The 23,472-nt window shown below is 59.7% G+C and overlaps 1 protein-coding gene across 1 annotated transcript; it reads left to right on the top strand.

The window, feature by feature from the left end:
• Window positions 1–1,394: 1,394 nt before the first annotated feature.
• Window positions 1,395–22,058, top strand: NTSR1 (neurotensin receptor 1; the record flags this gene model as incomplete). Its single annotated transcript, XM_080716624.1, has 4 exons — window positions 1,395–2,108; window positions 19,938–20,139; window positions 20,632–20,722; window positions 21,809–22,058. 4 exons carry the CDS (start codon window positions 1,395–1,397, stop codon window positions 22,056–22,058), a joined length of 1,257 nt encoding a protein of 418 aa, XP_080572750.1.
• Window positions 22,059–23,472: the final 1,414 nt, after the last annotated feature.

The raw sequence follows: 23,472 nt of genomic DNA, 5'->3' as shown, positions 1-23,472 counted from the left end.
GTGACCCTAGAGTTCCTCCTGGCTTGGGACACCCTACAACAGAGACTGGGAGGAGAGGAGCAGGCGAGGGGACCCGTGGAGACAGCAGTGTGGACCCTGGGAGAGCCAGAGATGGGCGGCCAGCAGCGGTGCCTGGCTGCTCTTGCCAGAGGCACACGGGGAGCTCAAAGACCTTGCCCTGGAGCAAGGCTGGCACAAGGGCACCGCATGGGCAGCTCAGAGGGGCTGGGTGCGCAGAGCTGCAGACAGAGAGCCTAGCCCGCTGCTCCTAAACCCTGCGGGGCTCGGGCTCTGAGGGCGACTGCTGGCCATATTCAGGAGGCAGCAATGGCCCACTCGCCCTGGCAGCAAAGGCCACCCAGGGGTGGCACAGTGGCGCACGAAGGGGCTACTGTTTTCACTGCTCCAAGCCAGCCCCTCCCAGCCAGCCCCAGCCCCCCTGGGTGCTCTGCTCAGCCTCTGGCACCCTGCAGGCACCCGAGGGAGGAGGGCCAGCCAGCTGTGCAGAGACCCAGCCATGCCAACAGGAAGCCACCCTCCCCACTAGACCTCATCCCTCTGAGCCAGCTGGAGGGGCTGGGGCGGCTCCCTTGCTGTGTGTGTTGGGGGGGGGGGCGCGTGAGAAGTTGGAGACTAAGAGAAAGGCTGTGCTGCCTGGGAGAGGGGCCCGAGACTCCAGCACCCCTGCCCATCCCATCCGCAATCCTGGTTCCCGGGGCACTGAGCCCAGCCGTGATTGCCTTGCGAGCGCGCGCTTTTGGGGCGGGGGTGTCGGCCTGCATCGGAACCCAGAGGGGACCTCACGGCAGCAGCGGGCGTTGGAGACGGCCTCCCCCCCTCGGCTGCCCCCCACCGTGGGGCGCTCCGCACGCGCGCAGCGGCTGGCTCAGTGGAGACGCCAGGAGCCGGTAGGGCGCGGGCGCGGTGGGAGGTGTGCGGAGCCCGGGGTGCGCGGAGAACGCGAGGGAGGAGAGGGGCGAGAGCGAGGGAAGCGAGCGCGCCTGCCGGGCCAGCAGTGCGTGCGTGCCGCGAAGCCCAAGCCAGGCCAGGCTCTGTCCTGGGGACCGCGCCACTGCCCCAGACTGCAGGGACCGCAGGGTCTGGGGCTCTATTGCAAGCAGCCTCCTGCCCCGGCAGGCGGAGAGCCAGGAAGGAGCCTGGGAAAGCGAGTCTGGAGCGGGAACCCACAGCCGGGATCCGGAGAGGAGCGAGCCCGGCGCCCAGGGATAATCACGATCCCCAGCACTCCCGTGGAGGCGCGGTCCTGCTCCGAGGCTTCCCGGCTGGAAGGTGCACCCTCCCCCGGGGTTCCTCCTCATCTGTCCCCCCCCTGAGGCGCATCCACCCTCACCCGGACTTCCAAACCAGGAGGCTCCGGACAAAGCCCTGGAATGATGCGCCTCAACAGCTCTGCGCCAGGCAACCCTGGCGTGCTAGGCACCAGCCCTTTCCAGCGGCCGCAGCCAGGCTTGGAGGTTGCGCTCCTGGCCCCAGGGTTCGGCAACGGCTCCAGCAATGGGTCTGAGCCCATCTTGGCGGCGCCCAGCAGCGACCTGGACGTGAACACAGACATCTACTCCAAGGTCCTGGTGACGGTGGTGTACCTGGCGCTCTTCGTGGTGGGCACGGTGGGCAACTCAGTGACCGCGTTCACACTGGCGCGCAAGAAGTCCCTGCAGAACCTGCAGAGCACGGTGCACTACCACCTGGGCAGCCTGGCGCTGTCCGACCTGCTCATCCTGCTGCTGGCCATGCCCGTGGAGCTGTACAACTTCATCTGGGTGCACCACCCCTGGGCCTTCGGCGACGCCGTCTGCCGCGGCTACTACTTCCTGCGGGACGCCTGCACCTACGCCACCGCCCTCAACGTGGCCAGCCTGAGCGTGGAGCGCTACCTGGCCATCTGCCACCCCTTCAAGGCCAAGACGCTCATGTCCCGCAGCCGCACCAAGAAGTTCATCAGTGCCATCTGGCTGGCCTCGGCGCTGCTGGCCATCCCCATGCTGTTTACCATGGGCCAGCAGAACCGCAGCGCGGACGGCCAGCACCCCGGCGGCCTGGTGTGCACAACCATCGTAGATACCACCACGGTCAACATCGTCATCCAGGTGAGAGCCTTCTCCAGGGAGAAGGGCCAGGAGGAAGTGGGGCCCTGGGGAGCCCCATCTCGAGGAGGCATTCCTCACTCCCAAAGTAGATCCAGGGCGCACCTCTGGGTGCAGGGAGGGGTGCTACAGAGAGGTTACTGAGAAAGCTCACACCTGGGCACCTGGGAAGGGGCAGGGAGCCACGGAGAGGCCCGACCTCTTCCTCCCACCTTTCGTGTTGGAGTGGCCAGCCCCACCCTCTCCTCCAGTCCACTGAGGGGGCTGGACATGCGGCTGCCCCAGCACCAGACGTACCCCTGAGTACGCTGGGGAAGAGGTCCCATCTTCAGCTTTCCAAGGGCTTCGAGCCCCCGGGTTGCGTGCTATCCTCTGCAGCAGAAGCCAGCCAGGCTCCCTGGGCCTCCTGCTGCCCGGCTCCGTCCAAGCCTGGGAGCCAGAGCTGCACCTGATGCCACCGGGGGCTGGCTCCTAGTTTAGCCACAGTTTGCCCATCTGTGAAGTGGGTGATTGTGACATTGGCCTCAGCATAGGGAGTTGCCGAGAGCTTGGGAGAGCGCTCGCAGGACCCGTGGGTGGGTAGAAGCTCTCAGAGCACCATTACAGGTGTGGGTGGCCAGGTTTCTGCTGAGAAGACTGGGAGGTTCTGGTTAGGGTTCCGGTGACTAGAAAGGAGCGAGTGCCCAGGGTCTGAGCAGAGCACCGCGGGCACCTGTGTGGTAGCCCTCCTCGGGAGTCCGCTTAGAGGGGACGGACATCCAGCGGGCCGGGTTCCACACGGGGCAGGGGGAGCCAGCGCTGAATCAGCAAAGGCCCGGGCCGGGGGAGGTGTGCATGAAGGAAGGTGGGCAGAAACGATGCTTTGAATAGTGTCCTGGACCTCGGACCTCGGTGACCGTGAGGGTGCGGGGCTGGGAAAGATGGGGCGGAGGGGCTGGGCAGCAAGTGTGCTGTGCTGGACTACAGGGCGCAGGGCACTGGCTGTCCCCATCTGGCTAGCCCTCCCCAGCAGGAGCTGCCCGCAGCCTCCCAGAGAATTCTATGGTTGCCTCGGAAGCCCCAGGATGAGGGGGTGCCGTGCTGGGGAGATGGCGGTGCTGGGGTGGGGGCCGTCAGCTGCTGGGCTGTGCCTGACCCTGGCCAGCCACCTTTGACATGGGTCATGGGTGCAGAGAAGAGCTTTCAGTCCTGCTGGGCTGGGTGCAGAGCCGCTGGCTACAGGTGACCCTGCGTGGAGCCCTCGGAGCACACTCCTGGCAGGAGACCCTCAGAGCTCAGCTTCCCCACCCAGGGTCCCCCCCACCCCTGCACCAGAGGCCGAGGCAAGCGGTGCTGTGTGTGGAAAACAGGGAAACGACCTGGCCTGGCCTCTTTGAGGTCTCATTTTTCTTTCCCCAAGCCACCCAGGAAGCTCTCGCTCACCCGCAGTGGGGCCTGGGCGCAGCAGCCCCGACCTGGCATCTTGACCCATCAGGCAGGCAACTGCCCCAGGAGCTACCTGGGCCCAGACCCGCCCTCCTGGCCCTGGCGGCTCAGAAGTCTGGACTTGGCTAATAATCAGCAGAGTAGGGGAGGGGTTAAATCCACCTCAACCCCCAGAAAGTGCCCTCCCCCTCCTGACGCGTGGCCCCTCCGTTGGGCCCATGGACTCAGACCTCTGCATCACATCGCAAAGCGCCCCCCAGATTGCCGTTGGTCTACACTGGTTGCTTGGCAGCTGTGAGGCGACTGGGCCGGGTCCTGGTCATTCACGCACCAGGGTGTTTATTGTGCGTCAGCCCCGGGACAGGTTCCCTTCTGCAGGGACAGGTTCCCTTCTGAAGCAGACGAAGCCCGGCCAAGTGTTTACTAAACACTTGTTGGCTTCATTAGCACCCTTGGAGAACAGGAACATGACAAGCTTCCATTTTTCTTTAAAAGGCTCAGCTGCCTTCTTGAAACAACTGGTTATTAGGACCCTCTTCCATTTGATGCTAAAGGGCTCCGACCCGGCTCCTTGGGGCCAGAACACCAGCCGCCCTCAGTGTTTGAAAATAACACTCCTAAGATAGGCCGGGCCCTGCCCTCCCGCACAGACAGCATTGGTGTTTCAGGAGCTGTTTTCTGGGGTGTTTGTGGTATCCAGTGGCTTCCCAGCTGCTCTGGCAGACCTGGCGAACGTGGGTACTCTCCAACTCCTGGCCAAGCAGGGCTGACCGTCCTCCCCCTGCTCCTTCTTGTTGGCCACACCTGAAAATGTGGAGGCACAAGCCAATAAAATGGCCCTCTTTCCAAAGCAGGGCCCTCCCAGCCTGAGCGCCCCACGGGCTGCGGCCCTCCGCGTCCGCGGGAGTCTGTCCTGGGCACTTGCAAACAGAAATTGTGCTGAGAAATGAACTGGGCGTGGTAGAGAGATTTCTGAGCACCTTGGCATTGTCTCTGCTGAGGAGAGCCAGCGGTGGGTGTGTGGCCTGGGTGCAGGGTGGCAAGGAGGGCCGGGTGGCGGCCAGGACATGGTACCCAGGCTTCTCCAGAGTCCTGAGACCTGGCCTCGGGACTGGCAAGTGGCTGGGAAGGAGAATTAGGAGCCTGGGGCGCCTGAGGGTTCGCTGCACCCTGTGGACTCAGCCAGAGTCCTGTGTGGGCCTGCCACAGTCCAGGCTTCTGCTCTGGCCTCGTGATGCTCAAACCAGTGCCAAGTGCCTTTTACCATGAGACCCCTTTGCTCTTGCCAGACAATGCTGGGCAGGGCTTGTTGGGTTTGGATACTGGGGGTGGAACCCAGGGGCATTCTATCTCCAAGCTATACCCACAGACCTTTTTAAAATTTTTAATTTTCTTTGTGGTACTAGGGGTGGAACCCAGGGGCTTTTCTACCTCCAGGCTATACTCCCAGACATCTTTTTATATTTTATTTGGAAACAGGGTCTCACTAAGTTGCTGAGAGCCTCACTAAGTAGCCGAGGCTGGCTTCGAACCTGTGCGATCCTCCCGTCTCAGCCTCCCAAGCGCGGGGATTACAAGCGTGCGCCACCACACCTGGCAAAAATTTTTAATTTTTTTTTTGAATGAGCCTCTCGTTGCTGAGGCTGGTCTCAAACCTACATCCTCCTGTCTTAGCCTCCCAAGTACTGGGATTACAGGTGCATGCCATCATGCCTGGCTAGGGGTTTGTTTTTGTGTGTGGCCATGGGAGCGGTAGTCTCTAGAAAAATTTAAAAGGATGCAACTCTAACTTGGTGCCCCCAAGCCCGCTCCCCTCTCCACGAGTGTGCAAAGAATGGCTGGGGGGTGGGGGGGCTCAGGTCCTCTCATCCCTGCTGGCAGAGAGCTCCTGCTCTGTACCTAGGTAAATGAGAGGTCATGTAGGGACAGCACGTGTCCGGGGCAGTGGGCTGGAGTCCAGGCTGGACCAGTGGCGGCCCAGGGCTCAGAGCAGGTGGCCTTGTTGAGCCTATGCAAAACAGAGATGCCACAGGGTCCTGGGTCCGCGTGACAGGGATGCTGGAGTGGGCCAGCCCCTGGCGGTGGTGAGATCTGAACCAGACTCTGCTGTCGGGCCCCACGCTCACTCTTCTCTCCACACCTGTACCTTCATGACAAACTCCCCGGATGCATGAACATAGGGCCCGCTGGAGCTTCAGTATGGCCACCAGCCCCGAGACCAGCAGTGCAGAGCCCTGGCCTCTCAGCCAGAGCTCGGGAGGGCTCCTTCGGTCCCCACGCACTGTCCTCCTCAGCCAGGGAGCCTGGCTCTGGTCCAGCCTCCCTGCTCACCATTTGTACTCTCAGGAAACTTCTGTCCTAGTCAGTGCAAGCGGGAGTGCTCCTCCCTGCGTGTGGACCCTGGCTTCAGGGAGCGCAGCTGGGCGGGGAGTGCACACTCCTTCCGGGGCAGGATGAGGTTGGGATCCATGCCATGTGACAAGCCACAGCCCGGGGGCCTTGGCAGATTGGCTGCAAGGTGACTTGGCAAGATTCTGGAGAAAGAGATCAGCTGAGCCCTGTTTCCATGAGGAAGAAAATTGGTTCCAACAAAGTCAGGCCAGGGCTCCCTGTCTCCGTGTTTCTGCCCTGTGCCACTGGGTGGTGCCCGGCAATCCCTGCATGAGGAGCATCCTTAGTTTAGGAACACACTGACATGCATGCGCGTGCACACACGCACGCACGCGCGCACGCACGCACGCACACTGAGATCCAGAGTCGGACATCTGTAAATTGCTCTCAAATGGATCAGGCAAAGGTACTTGGGTCTGGCAGCAGGAGGACACAGGGGCAGGAGCCGGGCAGCGTGCTGGCCTGCCACCAGAGTGGGGCGGCATCGGCAGACCTGGCGAAAAGGGAGAGGGATCTTTGTACTACTATTCTTGCAACTTTTATGCAATTTGGAAATCTTCAAGTTAAAGAGTAGCAAAAGGGACAGAGGATTCCAAGGAGCCAGAGGGGGCCTGCCCTGCCCTCCTCCCCAGGGGTGGGAAACAGCCGCACACGTGTGCTTCTGCTGTCCGGCCCCTCTCTGTCACCAGGCCTTGGTTTTCTTTTCTGCAACATGAGGGGCTGAGGGTCACTGGAGAAGGACAAAGGACCGTGCGCTTCCTCCGGTCTGAAAAGCCCATGTCCCGCTCCAGGTAGAGGCTCGGCGTGTTGATGGGCACCTCCTCTAGCTCTACCGGTGCCTGCTGCCCTCTGACAAGGCTGTCACGGTCTCAGCGTGCACACAGCCTGGCCAGTCCAGAACCCATGAGAAAGCCCCTCACAGGCTGCTAAGGAAGCCCCATGCAAATGTCTCCCACGGCACGCTCTGCAGATCTGCAGCCCAGCCAGCTCCCGGAGCTGTGATCTGCCCAGAGTCCAGCTCCTGAGCCGAGGGGCCGAGGAGAGGGGCTCATTCTGGGTCCCTGCAGGGAGCACCATCTCAGGGCCTCCGGTGTCTGAACACGATGCCCAGCGCTCCGCGGGATACACGTGGCTGTTTATAACAGGAGCACTCGTCCAGTGGGCCAAACGAAAGTCTTCTGCAAACTTCAAACACTGCCTACTTTTAAAAATATCTGAGGCAGCTTAAGATAAAAGACTCTGGCTCAAAGAAATTATTAACACAAGGTTGCAAAAGAACACATAACCAAGATACAGAATGACCCTAAAAGTATAAAGTCAAGGACAGCACCATGTTTGCATAAATCTTGCAACTGGGGCTTATTAAAAAAAAAAAAGAGCAGTATTATTTGGACTTTAAAACATTTTTAGCCCGTTGTCTGTGAAAAGGTGAATTTATTGTAAATTTCAATAACTCTCCTTTGACATATTTAAAGGTTAAGAGCATTCTTCAGAGAGCTCTGTGTTATTGTAACTCAAAAACGGCTCCTCTCTTTAAAAAGACACCACACTTCCAGCCTCTTGAGGTTCAGAGAGCACCGGAGCTGTTTAGGAACAGTCCCGGTGCGGGAATTACTAACCTGTAGCCACTCACAGCAAAGCACGTCTGGAGCATACCTTCCCAGCTGTTTGGCAGGACCAGGCAGCCCCTGCTGGCTCCCAGGGCCGAGGAGGGACACAGCACGTCTGGGTCATGTCACCGGGGAGCCTCGTTGGCTGTGCAGACTCTGTGCTGGTCTGGAGCCGAGCGAGGGCTGTTCATTTGTATATCTGTCTGCCTTGGGCTGGGTGCCCAGCAGGATGTGCACAGTAGGAAGCGGCTGTCCTGGGTCACTATTTATTGCTTGGAGAGGAAGGAGGAGCCGTCACATCTGGGTTGATCCAGTTTAGGGTCTGGCTCCAGGACCCTGGGACCCCAGCTCACCCACGGTCCCACAGCCCCTGGCTGCTCCCAGGCACCCTTAAAGGATGGCTAGAGTGAGCAGGGGTCCTTCCAGGGATCCTCTGGGAGCCAACAGCCCGAAGCGCCCCCTCTGGACTCTTATCGGGATGGGTACCCCAAAACATCACTCTGTGCCAGTGAGCCTGGGGGCAGGACCACGCCAGGGGAGAGGGCTGATGTCTCTGAAGAGGCTCGAGTGGCCATGCCTCTCACTGCACGGTCTCCAGGAGGTCTTCCCATGCCTGAAGGTCAGGGGTGAGACCCTGCATCCTGTGCAAGAGGCAGTAGCCAAAGGACAGACAGAAAGACCTGAAGCGATGCTGCGTCTGTGTGCCAGCGTGTGCAGGAATCAGAGAAGGGGACCGTTACCCTCGATGGCCACTCCATCCCCACGGGCCTGGCTCGAGTTTGAGGGTCCCAGGTTCTGCCCAGCCATGAGGCCCAGGTGCTGAGGTATACTGTCCTCTCAGGGGACCGGAGCCACCAGGCAGGCTGGACTGCATCTGAGATGGGGCGCCTGAGGGACCTGGTACCAGGGCCCAGGCTCAGGGGGCCACCATATCAATCCCAGCCCCTGGGGACGGCGGGGCCCTCCGTACCCTCGGAGGATAAGCCCCCGGCAGCAGGGTAGACACCGGCGCGGTGACCGGGTCAGGACCAGCTGAAATGAACGTCTCTGAACAGCAAGCCGGGCGCCTCCGAGAGCCCCGGGCTGTCAAACTCGCCGCAGACTGGAAGCCAGTAATTGCAGGGCTCTTGGGCGGGTTAAGTCCTGTTAAACTTCCTGCAATTAATTTTCCTGACAGCTTGTTTAAAAGGAGCCTGTCTAGTGTATTAAAAAATAATACCTGCGTTCACGCGCGAGCAGCTCAGAGATGCTCAGAAAGCTTCCAGGTAAATCCAGCCAGATAGTCATGTTTTGAGAAGCTCTAACCTCCACGCCATCTGGGCCAAGGGGCACAGGAACCTCTGTGCCGCAGAGCATACGTGGAAGGCCCCGCGGCCCCTGTAACACCAAGCCTCAGAAACGTATCCTCTCATAGAGCCAGAGGCCGGAGGGCCAAAGTCAAGGTGTCTTGGGGTGATGCTGGGGAGGGTCCTTCCTGCCCTCCGGCTCATGTCCAGCCTCATGGACAGGAAACCTGGCCCTTTGCTGGTGCCCACAGCCACCTGGGGGGAGATGCTGATAGCCCAGGGGGCCAGGGGGTCCTGAGCAAACCCAGGCCTCACCCCAAGGCCCAGGACCGGCCATGGCTGAAGCCGAGGAGCCACACAGAGCACGGGGTTTAAGGTGTGGCTCTGGGGGAGAGGGGCCCTGCGTCCTCCTGGACTCGCTCCTCTCCTCGCCCCTTTCTTCTGTGCGTGTGCTCGACTGCGCGCTACGGTGGGCACAGGGGTGGCCCCGGCCTGCGGGTCTGCGGCGGGCAGCAGTGCTGAGGCTCCTGGACACGCTTTAGCGAGAAGCCACCGCGGGAGTCAGTGGACTTGTCATCACTCCCGTCAGGCGTAGCAGCCAGGCGGGCCGTGGCCTGGGAGCCACAGAAAGAAGCACCCACTTATGTGCTGTGAATATTCATGTGAACATTGGACTTGCAAATGCCAAGCAATTTAAATGTCACAGATGCCTGGGGCTGTCTCTCTGAGAAGCTCAACAGAGAGAGTGCATCTTGATCACTGGCAGGACAGGGGGCGCGATTCTCTCCCCGTACGGCCATCAGGGAGGCCTCTGCACCCGTCACAGCCCAGGGGGGTGAGAACTGGCGCTGACTGAGGGAGACCACGGCTGGGGGCCCTATGGAGTGACTGTGTGGTGCCCGTGGGCACTGCTCCCTGAACCAGACCAGCAGCTCAGAGATGGCTCTTTCCCCTGGGCAGGCTGCTCTTCCGTGTGGAATCCCAAACTCCAGCTTTCTAGGTCAGGAAGAGAAGTTCTAGAAGGCTCCACTGTGACCGGCGTACTGTCTCCCCTGCAGTCCAGGGTGGGCCACGTGGTCTGGGGAGGAGAAGGCAGGAAGGGGGGCAGGGCCATCATCCCACCCGGGGTCTCATCTGATGAGGGAAAGAAGGCTCTGAGCTGCGTAAGTGGAGCTCGGAGAGGAGTAATTACTCTGGTGAACATATAATTAATAGACTTCACAATAAAGTATTCCAGCAGCCTTACATAATTGACCACATCATTGAAGGCACTTTTGAACATCGACCCAGCCCCAAGGTGGGGGCTCTTGATTACCCCATCTTATGATGTGGGCCTGCAGGGGTGTGGAAGGAAGCCTCTTCCTCAGGTGCATGCAGCTGGGGTGGCCATGGGCCTGTCTTGTCTGTCTAAGCTGCTAATTCTCAAGCCCACTTCTGAGCCTGGGTGGGGAAGGTGCAAGGGGGCCCAGGGCAGGGGACTGTGATCTGGAGTAAGAACTTGGGTGCCTTCTCTGGAAAGACTTGTGCAATCTCAGGTGTGGCTACTTGGCATGGCCAGCTGGTGTATAAAAGAGAAGCTGAGCCCTGCTTCTGGAAAGCATGGCCCCATTCACCAATTTCGCTTGTACCTTCTTTTATATGTGGTTTAAAATGAACAGCCCACCCTTGGCCTCGTGCCGATCCTCGCACACTCTATTTAGGGGTGACCTGGAGGCCCAGGTCTCAGCTGACCAGAAATGGGGCTAAGGCCACTCCTTGGGGGATCAGCCACAATGACAGGTTCTGGCCCAAGTGCTGCCCCATGGAGCTGGGGGGGGGGGTGGACACCACCTTAAAATGACTCTGCAAGGCTTCCCCAAAGAATAGAGCCTCCCTGTCCAACGTGGCCCCATCTGAACAGAGATGAACTTCAGAGTTCACCTGGGCTTTCAAAGAGTTAATGAAGGAAACGATGTATAGTATCTCAGGGTTTCAGTGGACTTTCTTACTGCTGCTCTGCCCAAAACACCCCGCCACACAGCTTACAGGAAGGAAGGCTTGTTTGCTCACAGTCCTGGAGATTTCAGGCGTTCAGTCCATGTAAGGCCAGGTCACATCACAGAGCTCAGGGCCGGCAGGGAAAGGCAGAGAGAGCGAGAGAGCGCACAAGAGTCCTTTTCCCACATCACAGAGGCCATAAGCAAGAGAGCTAGTGAAGGGGGTTCAAGACACACGCACAGTCCCTAAGGCCACAGCTCCGGGGGCCCACCTCCTTCCAGCCGCACCCTGCCTGCCTAGATTACCACCAATAAAGCCATTGCAATGGATTCATCCACTGTTTAAATCAGAGCCCTCATGCTTTACTCTCACCACCCCTGAGCACTGAGTTCTTTCAGGGGACATTCTGTATCTAAACTTAACACTCACTAAAACTTTCGCATATTGAAATGAGAATGTTTTGGGCCCATAGAGTTAAATATATTACCACAGTTATTTTATTTTATTTTTTATTTTTGGTGATACTGGGGTTCCTGGAAACCCTTCTACCTCTGGGCTACACTATTAGATATATATTATTTGGAAACAGGGTCTCCAAATAGAACCTTCGTGATCCCCCTGTCTCCCCCTCCCAAGCGCAGGGGTTACAACCGTGCGCCACCACGCCTGGCATTACCACAGCTATTTCTACCTGTTTCTACTTTTACAGTATGGCGACTCTAACCTCTCAAACCCTCCTATAGCCTGCACAGTCTTGCCCTGCCCGGCCAGGGCTCTCTGGCGTGTGCACATGTGCACATATGTGTCTGGGGAGTGTCTGGAGCCTGACCAGGCCCCCTGTGTGGGGGGCCTTCCTCCTAGCTCTGAGGTCCCCCTCTGCTGAGTGACAGAGACACAGGCTGTTCCCAGGCACTCCTGGGGGAGAGCAGGCAGCAACTCAGAACCGACAGCCTCCTGTCACAAATGGCGTGCGTGAACAAAGGAAGAAGCCGGCTCCCCTCCTCCCGTTCCGCCAGCTCAAGCAGCGGTGGGGCGGAGGCCTACGTGCCGGTCTTTCTATCCAGGTGCTCAGGCCAGGTTCTCCGCAGAGGGCCCAGAGGAGACTGCCCGGAAGGTCAGCCTGTCCGCGCAATGATCGCCAAACAGCCCAGCCGCCTGCCAGCCCCATTCCCGCCCCGCAGTTGCTGGACTGCGGAGGAGGGACCGACAGCGGAGGAAGGCCCTGCAGGAGAGAGGATGAATGCCTCATTTACTCCCCTCAAAGCCTGGTGGCGTTTAGGCAAGATTGCGGTCTCCCTCCAACAAAAATCCCAACGTACAGCCTCGAAATGCTCAGTCTAACAAACGAACCAATTATGTCTGTGACAGACACATTATTAGGAGGAAGATTAGACTCCTTTCGTGGGTGGGTCGGGGCAGAGGGAAGGAGCCCCTCCAGCCTCCGTGTGCTACTGAGAGACAGACGAAGCCCCCAGGCCCCTGCGGGTGCAAAGCGCTCAGGCCAGCCCCCATGCACTGCCAGGTGCTGCGGGCGGCTGATGTGGAGTCCCGGCCCCCTGGGTGGAGGGCAGAACACTGAGCACATCACAGGGCAGAAGGGACACCCTCAGGCCGGGGGCCAGGGAGGAGAAGGGACCCGACGTTTCCTTCACAGGGGTCTGGCCTGAACCCCACATTTGAATTCCCTATTCAGCCAGTCCCTTCACCTCGGGTCTGGACGGCAGGGGTCCACCATCTAGACCTGTAACTTCTTCCCCAAATGAGAACCAGTGTGGGCTGATTATCATTCAGGCCTGGTCAGCCCAGTGGAAGGTTTTTTCTGAAACTCATATTCGCAGTGTAAGGGGGGCTGGTTAGCAGCCTGGGGCCTGCAGATGCTGGGGTGCTAGACAGAGGTGCTGGAGCTGCAGGGTGCTCTCACACCCCAGCTCAGGTGGAACAGGGCAGGGGGCACGCAGGCTCGCGCCCAGCCCCGGGTACCCTTGACAATACGACTTGGTTACTCCGCGCAGGGTACCGATCCACTCCTTGCTCAGAGATTCTTCTGGCCCCACTTTGTTCAGGACAGATGTTGCCAGGACCGGCTCACAGTGCATGGCCCGTGGTCAGGATCACAAGCGCCCAGCATGGGACGCAGCACACAGGGCCATAAGTCAAATCTGGCCCCTGTCCTACAGTTGCAGATCAAATTTTATTGGCACACAGCCCACCTGTTCATTTGCACAGTCTGCCTATGTCTGGGCTCAGGTAGACAAGTACATAGCTGTAGCCGAGACTGTCTGGTTACAGGTGAGACACCAGGAGCACAGCTCGGTGCGACGCTTCCCCAGGGCCAGTCAGGCCCCCAGCTTTCAAGCTCAGAGTAGCAACCCTTCCCAAGGCCATGGACTGGTGGTCCCTGGCACCAGCCTCCCGCCTGCCCCAGAGGGCCAGCGGCCAGCCCCATGGTCCTCAGTGGGCGGCTTCACAGAGGGCCAGGAGCTTGAGCTCCGAGGTGGACCTGCCCACCACTCCCACAGGGCGGAACCGGCCCAGGATCACCAGCCACGCAGCACCTGGGCCTGCCCACTCTTCACTGCCTAGAAAGAGAACCTAGGCTCTCCTGCCCACAGCACAGGTGCGTGCACGCGCACACACACACACACACACACACACACACACACACACACAACTGCAAGTCTGCGCACCACACCATTCATAAAATAGAAACCCAGGCCTGCTAGCTACTGTAAAGAACAAGGCTGTGTGGCTGCAAGGAACAAGCAGAGCAAACCCAGTGTTGTGCGTGGCCTGCAGGGGAGGGGGGGGGTCTCTGTGGCTCTCGCTGCTCCCTGCATTCTGGGCAGCGCGTCCCTCCCCACGGCAGCTCTCGGCCTCCCCGCCTCTCCAAGTTTCCAGGTCGGTCCCAGCATCCTCCACTGAGGTGCTCAGACCCCAGGAGCCAGCAGGGTCTGAGCGCACAGGGCAGTACCACCCTGTGAGCGATTTTAAGGAGTGCTTGCTCCTAATCACTCTCAGGGCCTGGAGCTGATGCCTTCAGACTCACACAGCGTCACAGCCGGAGACACTGCTGCCTGAGGCACCGGGCTCACAGGTCGGGGGACAAGATCGGAGCCTGATGAACCTGGGACAAGGCCAGGTTGGGGAAGAGCCCAGTTTTGCCTTGGTTGGGGCGAGTCCTCCTGGGCCGGGGCTCTGAGGGGACGTGGGTGGCTTCTCCCTGCCCTCTTTACTCTCCAGGCCACCCCCAAGCCTCTTCCGGCTCGTGAGGACACTGGGCTCTGTGTCCAACATAATCAGATTGGTCTAAGCAGGGGTGGAGCACTAATTCTATTGAAACGCAACGAGATGCTAGGGACAGCAGATGTTCACGTGGCCACCTCACCAGTCGACAGCAGTTAGACATTGGGAAGAGCAGGCTGTGTGCTAAACTGCCCCACGATTACATAGCAAGAAGACATACTGCACTCCGTGGGCTGGAGGCTCGGCCGTGGAGCCACGGGCGGTAGAGGGGCAGGCAGGAGCGTCCTCATGGAGTCCCCGCAGCCCAGCCCGTCTCGGCCTCCCAGGCTTTGCCTCCTGGGACAGCCTAGGACTTCGCACAAACTCCTGGAAAACCCCAGCCAAGGCCTGCAGGTCCCCGGCTCTCCTGGCTTGGAGCAGAGAACTTTTCAGATGGTTTGGCATCTGTCAAAGGCACGAGACGAGGTTCCAAAACACCCCGTGCTGAGTGAATTGCTTCACTTTTAATCCTTCAGATCAAATTAGTGCCCCGGGTTTCAGAAAAATGCAAACAAAGGACTTATTAGCAAACCCGATTGAACTGGCTGATTTAGAGGCAGGGTGAGCAGCAGCCAGTTCTTACACACAGGGAGAAGCCAAGCCATGCAAGACTGCACTCAAGACATACTTCTCCACAGGAAGAGCAGGACTGCTGTCGCAGCTAATGATGGAGACCAGTGTGGGCTTGAGCTCCGCGGAGCACCCAAGCGGGGCGTGGTTTCCTGACCCAAGAAATAATGCGAATGTTAGGTCACCCACCAGGTTCCTTCCTGCTCACGAGAGCGGCTAGACGCACAGGTGGGCCCCGGCCTGGGCTGCTCTCAGATCCACGCCACCATGACGCTGTGAAGCTACCTGCTGCCGCTTACCAGGTGTCCCACCGACTTGAACATTTTAAAGGGCTTTTGGGTGGCAGCTATTTGAAAGCATGGCAAACAGAGCTTCCCGGTGCAGGTGGCTTCAGTGCATCTTTGAGAAGTGCCGAGAGGGCTGAAAGCAGCTTGCCACCCCGGCTTCTATGCTCAGCGAGTTATCAAGTCGCCTACCAAGATGTGCTGTGGCTCTGGCCCGAGGCGCTGCCCACCCTGCTATGCCGAGCTGGGGGCAGGGGCCTTCCAGAGGCTGCACACAGGTGGCACAGGGCAGCGCTGTGGAGAAGGCCATTTCCCTAATCCGATTGAGACCTCTGCGCTGAGTTAGTGGCCTCCCAGCAGCCGGGCTGGTGCCAGGCCTGCAGCAGAGCCGGCTGCAGACAGGATATAGTCCCAGAGGGGTTTCTGTTCTGCCAAGTTCAAGCTCAGACGGTGGTCTCTGTGGCTCCAGCCACCAGGAGGGGAAAGACTCCAACTCCCACATCCAGCACTCTGGTGCACGGCAAGGCAGAGAGGGTGGCGCCTGCAGAGGTCGCAGGCTGCTCACCCACCCCCCAGCCTTGGAGGAGGAGGCCCAGAGGACTCCCAGTGGGCCCCTGCCCAGGCCCAGGGTCCCCACCCCGCCCCAGCCCCACAGATCATCATCCTCGGCACGGGGCACTGTCCATGGTGCTGACCCCTGAGTCTCAGCAATCCTCTTATGCTTTGAATCCTCTCCCCAGACACGGCTGCACAGGGCCCGGCTCTCGGGCAGCCTGCGGGGTCCCTGGGGCTGCAGCTTTGTCATGTGTGTCATCTGTCTCAGTCCTCCGAGGACCAGCACTGGGCAGTCGCCCCGCATGATCTCACTCTTGGGACATTTGAGAGACCCTTTCTGCTGCCTGGGCCCTAGTGTCCCCCCTCTGATGTAAGGAAAACTCACCGGGGTGCAGATTCCTTTCACCCCAATATTCCCCAGTTCCTGGAAGGAGAGGCAACCGTGGGGGCCTTGTTCACCCCAGGGCACCTGTCCCGGGACATGTGCCAGGAAGGCAGAGAGACCTTCTGTGTGTTTCTGTTTCATGTGGCAGAGGCAGCTCCTTGCTGGGCTCTGACACCTCAGGATCCCGGGGGAAGCGGGTGGGTTTCTCTTCAGAGCCAAGCCAGGTGCACATGGCGCCTCCCCCCACCCCGCTCGCTCTTGCCCTAAGCTACTGTCTTGGGCCACCTGACGCCTGTGGTCATCCAGGGCCCCTAGTGTGACAGAGGGGTGCCCTGGCTGACAAGAGTGCTCCCAGGATGCACTATGGCACGGCCCCCAGCCCACCCACGTGAGAAGAAGGGTGGGAGTTTTGAGAACCCCGGGAACCTGCCCCAGGTCAGCGCATGCAGAGGGGGCTCTCTCCACATCGGAGACCTGTCCAGGGGTGGGCACAGGGCCCAGACTGGCTGGGGTGCGACCAGCCCCAGGGGCCACCTGGTGGAGCTTTGTGAAGGAGGCCTGCCCCCCACCTGCCCGCTGCAGCACTGCAGCCACGGTGGTCTCTACAAAGCTGCTGGGGTTTGGAGACGTCCTCAGCAATCTGTGCACAGTCCTGCTCACCTTGGGTGGCCGCTGGGCTGTGAAGCGTCCCTGACTGAGAGCCGTTTCCTTATCTAGACTCAGTGGGATTCATTAAAGGGAAAAGGACCCTGGTAGAAATGGAGGCTGAGGCAGGGGATTCCTGGATTCGCGGCCAGCCTCAGCTACTAGGGCCCTCCCCAACTTAGTGAGATTCTGTTTCAAAATAAAGAATAAAGAGCTGGGCGTGGTGGCACACACTTGTAATCCCAGCACTTGGGAGGCTGAGACAGAAGGATCACAGGTTCAAGGCCAGCCTCAGCTACTGAGTGAGGTCCTCCACAACTTTGTGAGACTGTGTTTCAAAATAAAAAATAAAAAATAGGGCTGGGGGTATAGCTCAGAGGTAGAATGCCCCTGCATTCAATCCCCAGGAATACAAAAATAAAAATAAAAGAAGCTTGAAAGGTTCTGCCAAAAAGCCATTTGAACCAATAAACAAATCAGTAAAGTTGCGGAACACAAAATGCGCCACAGTTTCTATGTTACAACATAAGAATCGGTGTGTTTCTGTATACTAACAATGAGCTAACTGAAAAGGCGTCAAGGAAGTATCTCCTACAATATCTACAAAAGCATGATAAAACAAAGTAGGGATAAATGTAACCGAGGAGACGGGGACCTGCACAACTGCAAACCCCGTGAAAGGGACCGCGGAAGGCGCATGTAAGTGAAGAAAGGTTTATGCGCCAAAAGAACTAATTTCTTAAGCCGGGCATGGTGGCGCACGCTTGTAATCCCAGTACTTGGGAGGCTGAGACAGGAGGATCATGGTTCTCAGACTGCCTCAGCAACTTAGTGAGATCCTGTTTCAAAATAAAAAATAAAACTAAGCTCGGCAGTAGAATGCCCCTGGGCTCCATCCCCAGTACCACACACGCACACAAAGAGTTAATGTTCGTAAAATGTCCATAGCCACAAAGTGATCCCCAGGCCCATGGCATCTAATTAAAATTCTGCTGCCATTTTTCACAGAAGTAAGATAATCCTAAACAGCCACAAATAGCTAAAGTAATCTTGACAAAGAACAAAGCTGGAGGTATCACACTTCACAATTCGAGGCATATTACAGAGCTGCAGGACTCAAAAAAGCATGGTCCTAGCATAAAAACAGTACAGGCCACCGTCCGGAATAAAGAACCCAGAGATAAACGGGCACCATGCGGTCAACTCATCGTTGACTGAGGTGGCGGGACTAGTAAACAGCAGAGAAGAATAGTCTCTTCAATACCTGGTTCTGGGAAACCCGGATACCCACAAGCAAAGGAATGAAATTGGACCCTGTCCCACACCACTGAAAAGTCACACACACACACACACCCCTTCATGATTTCTATTAGTAATTTTTTTTTTTTTGGTGGTACTGGGGTGGAACCCAGAGGCTTTCTACCTCCGGGCTATACTCCTAGACCTATTTTATATTTTATTTGGAAACAGGGTCTCACTAAATTGCTGAGAGCCTCACTAAGTAGCTGAGGCTGGCTTCGAACCTGTGCGATCCTCCTGTCTCAACCTCCCGAGCGCGGGGATTACAAGCGTGTGCCACCACGCCCGGCTTAAAGGATACTTATTTTGCTCAAGAAGAAATGTGTGGTGGCACGCACCTGTAATGCCAACTATTGGGGGGCTGAGGCAGGAGGATCGCAGGTTCAAGGCCAGCCTGGGCTGCTCAGCCTGAGCCCCTGGGTGAGGCCCGTGGCTCTTCCCAGCCTCCCGCACCTTGCCTGTGGATGTGACTCTCCTTGTTTGCTAGGGGGTGGAGGGGTCTCCCAGCCCAGAGTGGGGGGCCGATTACATAAAAAGGGCTGAGGCTGAAGCCCCAGTCCATGCCATGAGCCTGGGCAAGAGAAGGCCAAGTTGGCCATGCACCCCTGCCCGCCACGATCCAGAGTTCACGCAGTCCCCAGGGAGGAGGTGTGGAGGAGGCAGCTGGCGCTCTGTGGGCACCCGGCCCTGGGCATCTTGTATGAACACACACCACCTGGTGCGCACTCTCTGGTCAGGGTGGGCACCTCTCTCACACCCTGGGAACCTCAGGATCAATGGCCTGGACTCCTTCCAGATGGGGGAGCTGCTGGGGGCTCAAGCCCAGAACCCACAATTCACCCCGTCGGCCTCAGAGGCAGCTGTTTGTCTCCCGTGCTCAACAAGAGGCAGTATTTGGAATGTTTTGACAGTCGAAGCCTGCATTGGGAACATCCCTGTGTTTATAGACTCCCCAGGCTGCAGGGACTGCCTCGTCAGGAGAGCCAGGGGCTGCGGCTGCAGGAGCCCTGCCGGCCACAGTGAGCAGGGCGCTCCCTCCCCCTCTGCACGGGCCCAGGAGCCGCCTGCGGGGTAGTGAACCGCCAGCACTTCTGGGTGGCCGCCCTGGGTCTCCGTGGCTGCCAGTGCTGCTCAGAGGACTCAGGTCTGACCACTGTCACAGAAGGAGGTCTACTGACGTGTTTTGTTCCTGTCCTGAGTGGTCACTCCAGCTCGGGGAGGCGGCACAGCGACTGCCCTCTCTGGCCAGGCCAGGCCATGTGGTTGAGCAGGTGTCCATGAAGAGGGGTCTTGGCCTAGCATCACTGAAGGAGCTGGACTCGGGCTCAGACAGGCCTGGGCCCAAACCCGTGCCCTGCCGCATCTGAGCTGGTGGCCTTGGGAAAGACCTCAGCCTCTCTGAGACTCAGTTTCCCCAGATGCAGAGAGGAAGTTGGAGGTGGGGTGGGGCCCAGGTGCCGATGAGAAGGGCTGGCACTTTCAGTGCCCCAAGAGGCAGCCGGTGGCATGAAGGCTCTGTGTTAGTCAGCACGGGTGTGAACTGTCCGTGTTCTCAGATGTGAACTGTCTGTGTTTTCAGGTGTGAACTACCCATGTTCACGGGCATGAACTTTTCTTGTTCATGGGTGTGAACTTTCCGTGTCCACGGGTGTGAACTGCCCGTGTTCATGAGTATGAACTCTTCATGTTCACAGATGTGAACTTTCTGTGTCCACGGGTGTGAACTGCCCGTGTTCGTGGGTGTGAACTGTCAGGGTGGCTGCTGAGTTCAGCTGCCTTGGAGCGGCCACTCCGCGGGGGCTGAGGCTGTGGGCAGGAAGTGCCCAGATCTGGGAACCATTTCGAGTCTGGCTGATTGCCACCACAGAGACATCTGGAGACGGGGCCTCACTGTTGGTCTAAGATGGGTCTGTCGATCTCTTCTTCCGAGCCCACATGGGGTCGAGTGGAGACACTGGCTGGGAGTCAGGCTTTAACAGGTGCCAGGGGACAGCCTGGGCTTCTGGGCACCCTGGATGGGCCGAGCCTCCGCACTCCAGCCCTACCACTCGGGAGCGCGCAGCTCCAGCAGATGCTCAGCCTCACTCTCCCGCCCATCTGACAGCTCCCGCTTCCTCCTGCAGGTCAACGCCTTCATGTCCTTTGTGTTCCCCATGGTGGTCATCTCCGTCCTGAACACTGTCATCGCCAACAAGCTGACTGTCATGGTGCGCCAGGCGGCCGAGCAGGGCCGGGTGTGCACGGTGGGGGCACAGCCCGGCACATTCAATATGTCCATCGAGCCCGGCAGGATCCAGGCCCTGCGGCACGGCGTCCGGGTCTTACGTACGTCATTGGGGCGCCCTGCAGGGGGGACTTCCAGGGGTCAGCGAAGGCGGCCAGTGTTGTGTGCCCCGAGCTGGAGCAAGGTTTGAAGACATGGGGTAGAATGTCAGGGAGAAGACGCGAGAGGGCCAGCGCTAGCGGGGGCCCTGCTGCTCCTCACTACGGTCGTGGGTTCACGGGACAAGTCCGCTGGTACCAATGCTGGCCAGGCCTCCTGCTCCTGCTCAGAGGGGACACCCAGGAGAGATGGGTGTTGCTCTGACACTCAGGCTGGGGCTATGCCTCAGGCCATGTCTCTGTGTTATATCGTCAAGGCCAGGTCTCTGTCTCTCGGGCCCATGTCTCTGTGTCTCTGTCTCTCAGGCCCATGTCTCTGCATCTGTGTCCCTCTAGCCCATGTCTCTGCGTCTCTGTCTCTTGGGCCCATGTCTCTGCGTCTCTGCCTCTCGGGCCCATGTCTCTGCCCTCTGGCCCATGTCTGTCTCTCTCCAGGTGCCGTGGTTGTCGCCTTTGTGATCTGCTGGCTGCCCTACCATGTGCGGCGCCTCATGTTCTGCTACATCTCCAATGAGCAATGGACCACGTAAGCACCGGGCCTGGGCGGGCTCCCAGCAGGGTGGAGGAGGGAGGGTGGCGGGCGGCCTGGCCAGGCCCCCACCCCGAGAGGCTGTGCTGGGCAGGAAAGGGCTGTGGAGGGCAGACGGCAGGCGTAGCGCCTGGCACCTTAGCACGTGAGGTGTGCAGACAGGCCTCCCTCGCACCTGGGCAGCCGTCGGCCGCAGCCAGCCAGGCTGGGCTGGAGGACTCCACAGGCACCAGGATGAGCCTGTCACAGCAAAGCTGCCAAAGGGAAAGACTCAAGAGACAGAGGCCACAGAAGGGAGACGTGTGAACTCCCAGTGGCCAGTGGAATGTCGTCAGCCAGAAACCTGCAGGCGACCCGGCTCCCAGGTCCTCATGGGACTGGTCATGGCGGCACCCGGAGGCACCAGCTGCCTGGCACACAGCAACACCCCGGGCTCCCAGGGGGAGAGCAGATGCTCAGCATGCACCGTTAGGCACAGAGCTCTCTGATCAGGAGGTGGTGGGAAACTTCCAAGGCAGGTTCCCAGACGCTGGCCAAGGGCCGCCCCGCTGGTGGACCCTTCAGAGGCAGCGCTGCAGGCCCGCAGTGTGCGCTCTCTTCCACACACACAACAGGGCTGCCAAGTCCCGAGTATCAGGACTTTGGAGGACAAGCACCTTGGGGTGAGCGTGCCCAGGACCACCAAGAGCCCCTGCTCCCTACATAAAGGTTCAGACGGTTCGGGCTGCCTGGTGAGGGAGTGCGATCCTCCTAGGTAGCGGCGAGCAAGCTGAGGTGACGCGCATAGCTGCCCAGGAGGCATGGAGCTTCCTGCCCTGGCCTTGTGGTCAGACCGGGGGTCGACCCGGCCCTGCAGCCCTAGGATGCTGGGACCCCTGCACAGCAGCTCAGGGCGGTCCAGGCGGGCCGCTGGGGGAGGGGACGGAGAGACTGAGCCCCGCCTGGAGAGGTGCCATGCAGGCGGGGGACAGAGCCAGACCTTGGGATTGAGGACCACGCCGGCACAGAGGAAGCCCCCGGGGAGCTGCCGGGCGGGCCGGCCTCCACGCGTGGCCGCGCGGTCTGAGCGCCTGTCCTCCCCAGGTTCCTCTATGACTTCTATCACTACTTCTACATGCTGACCAACGCACTCTTCTACGTCAGCTCCACCATCAACCCCATCCTCTACAACCTCGTCTCCGCCAACTTCCGCGAGACCTTCCTGTCCACCCTGGCCTGCCTCTGCCCCGCGTGGCGGCGCAGGAACAAGAGGCCGGCCTTCTCGCGGAAGCCCAACAGCGTGTCCAGCAACCACGCCTTCTCCAGCAGCGCCACCCGGGAGACACTGTACTAGGGCCAGCGGCGCCTCACCCCCACCCCAGAGCCCCAGGGGCGGCCGGAGCCCTGGGTCCCGGCCCACGCCCAGCCGCTCTCCTACACCGTCTCTCCCCCACCCCCACCCCACCTTCAAAAGCCAGATGGAGAGGCTGAGAGGCCTTTCCTCTCTCAGATCCAAAAAGGCCTTTAACAAGGAGAAATTAGTGCTCAGCAAATGGGCAGCTTTCTTTGTTCTCAGACTAATGGATGTTTAAAAAGAAGAAACTGAAAGCAGAGCAAGGGTGGGGGGCCGGGCAGCCGGGCTGCATTCATCCTCTGCACAGCCACGGTCCCGCCAGCTGGACTACGGCTGGCGGCCATGGAGAACAGTGGACCAGCAGAGGGTGTGGGGCCCCGGGACTCAGGCTCCGTCCCGCCTCCCCCTGCCTCCGGTCCAGCTCGGGGCAAGCCCAGCCCCAGGTCCGGTGGGCACCATGGCTCTGGGCCTCCCTCGCATCCCGACCCTTGCACAGCAGACCAGCCCCTTTCACCCTCCTCCAAGCCTGGAGGTCAGGGTCAGGGTGAGGGGTGCCTCCTCCCTGCCCTTGCCCCAGCAGCCACGCACCATAGAGGGTACTCAGACTCTCAGGCATCCAGAAAGGATGAGAAGGGCCTAGCCCAGAGTCACCCAGACCCAGCCTCCCCACCCCCCGCCCGCCGGCCCATCCTCTCCCAGGCCCAGGCCCGGGCCTGCAGACACACATTGTGGAAGGGACTGGCAGAGTTGCGGATCAATGGGCTCCAGCCTCCCTACCAGGCGGCCTGGCTAGGACGGGGCACCCTGTCTGCTTCACAGCTGTACAGGCTGAGAACTGCAGCCAGCCTGACTTGGTCTCAGCTTGGGTACCCTGAGAAGTGGGGGGACAGGGGCCGTGGCTGGTGGTGCCAGGTGCCCGGGCCCTGGGTCAGCAGGGGCCCGGCATCCAGACACCCAGCTGGCCGGCAGCCCTGTGCTGAGGCTGAGGCTCATCCGTCACCCGTCGCCCGGCAGCGGCCCGGGCCCAGGCTCCAGGCGCCCGGAAAGCAGGCGCCTCTTGGGTCTCTAGGAGCTGCTCCCAACAGGCCAGGCCAGCCCAGGCTCCCTGAGGAGGAGGCTGCCTGAGGCCGCGGGTACCTGGTGAGCTGCCCCTCAGCTCAGAAGCCCAGAAAGCAAAACAAAGCCCTTGTTACAGCAGCTTTTACTATCGTGGGCCTCACTTGCCCAGAAGAAAGAGGGCGGACGGCCAGGTGGCCACAGGGCAGCACTGCCTCGGGATGCAGGGACACTGGCCCCAGGCCAGCACCTCTCCCTCTGGACCACAAAATGCTGAGTTGAAGGCAGGGCATCTGTGGGCACGTGACGTGGCTGCTCTGCCGTGCGCTGGTGCGCTTCTCAAACCCCACAGCACCCT

Source organism: Muscardinus avellanarius (assembly GCF_963383645.1).
Source record: "Muscardinus avellanarius genome assembly, chromosome: 19".
NCBI lineage: Eukaryota > Metazoa > Chordata > Mammalia > Rodentia > Gliridae > Muscardinus > Muscardinus avellanarius.
The sequence above is the reverse complement of the archived record's forward strand: the minus strand, read 5'-3'. Positions and strand labels throughout refer to the sequence as shown.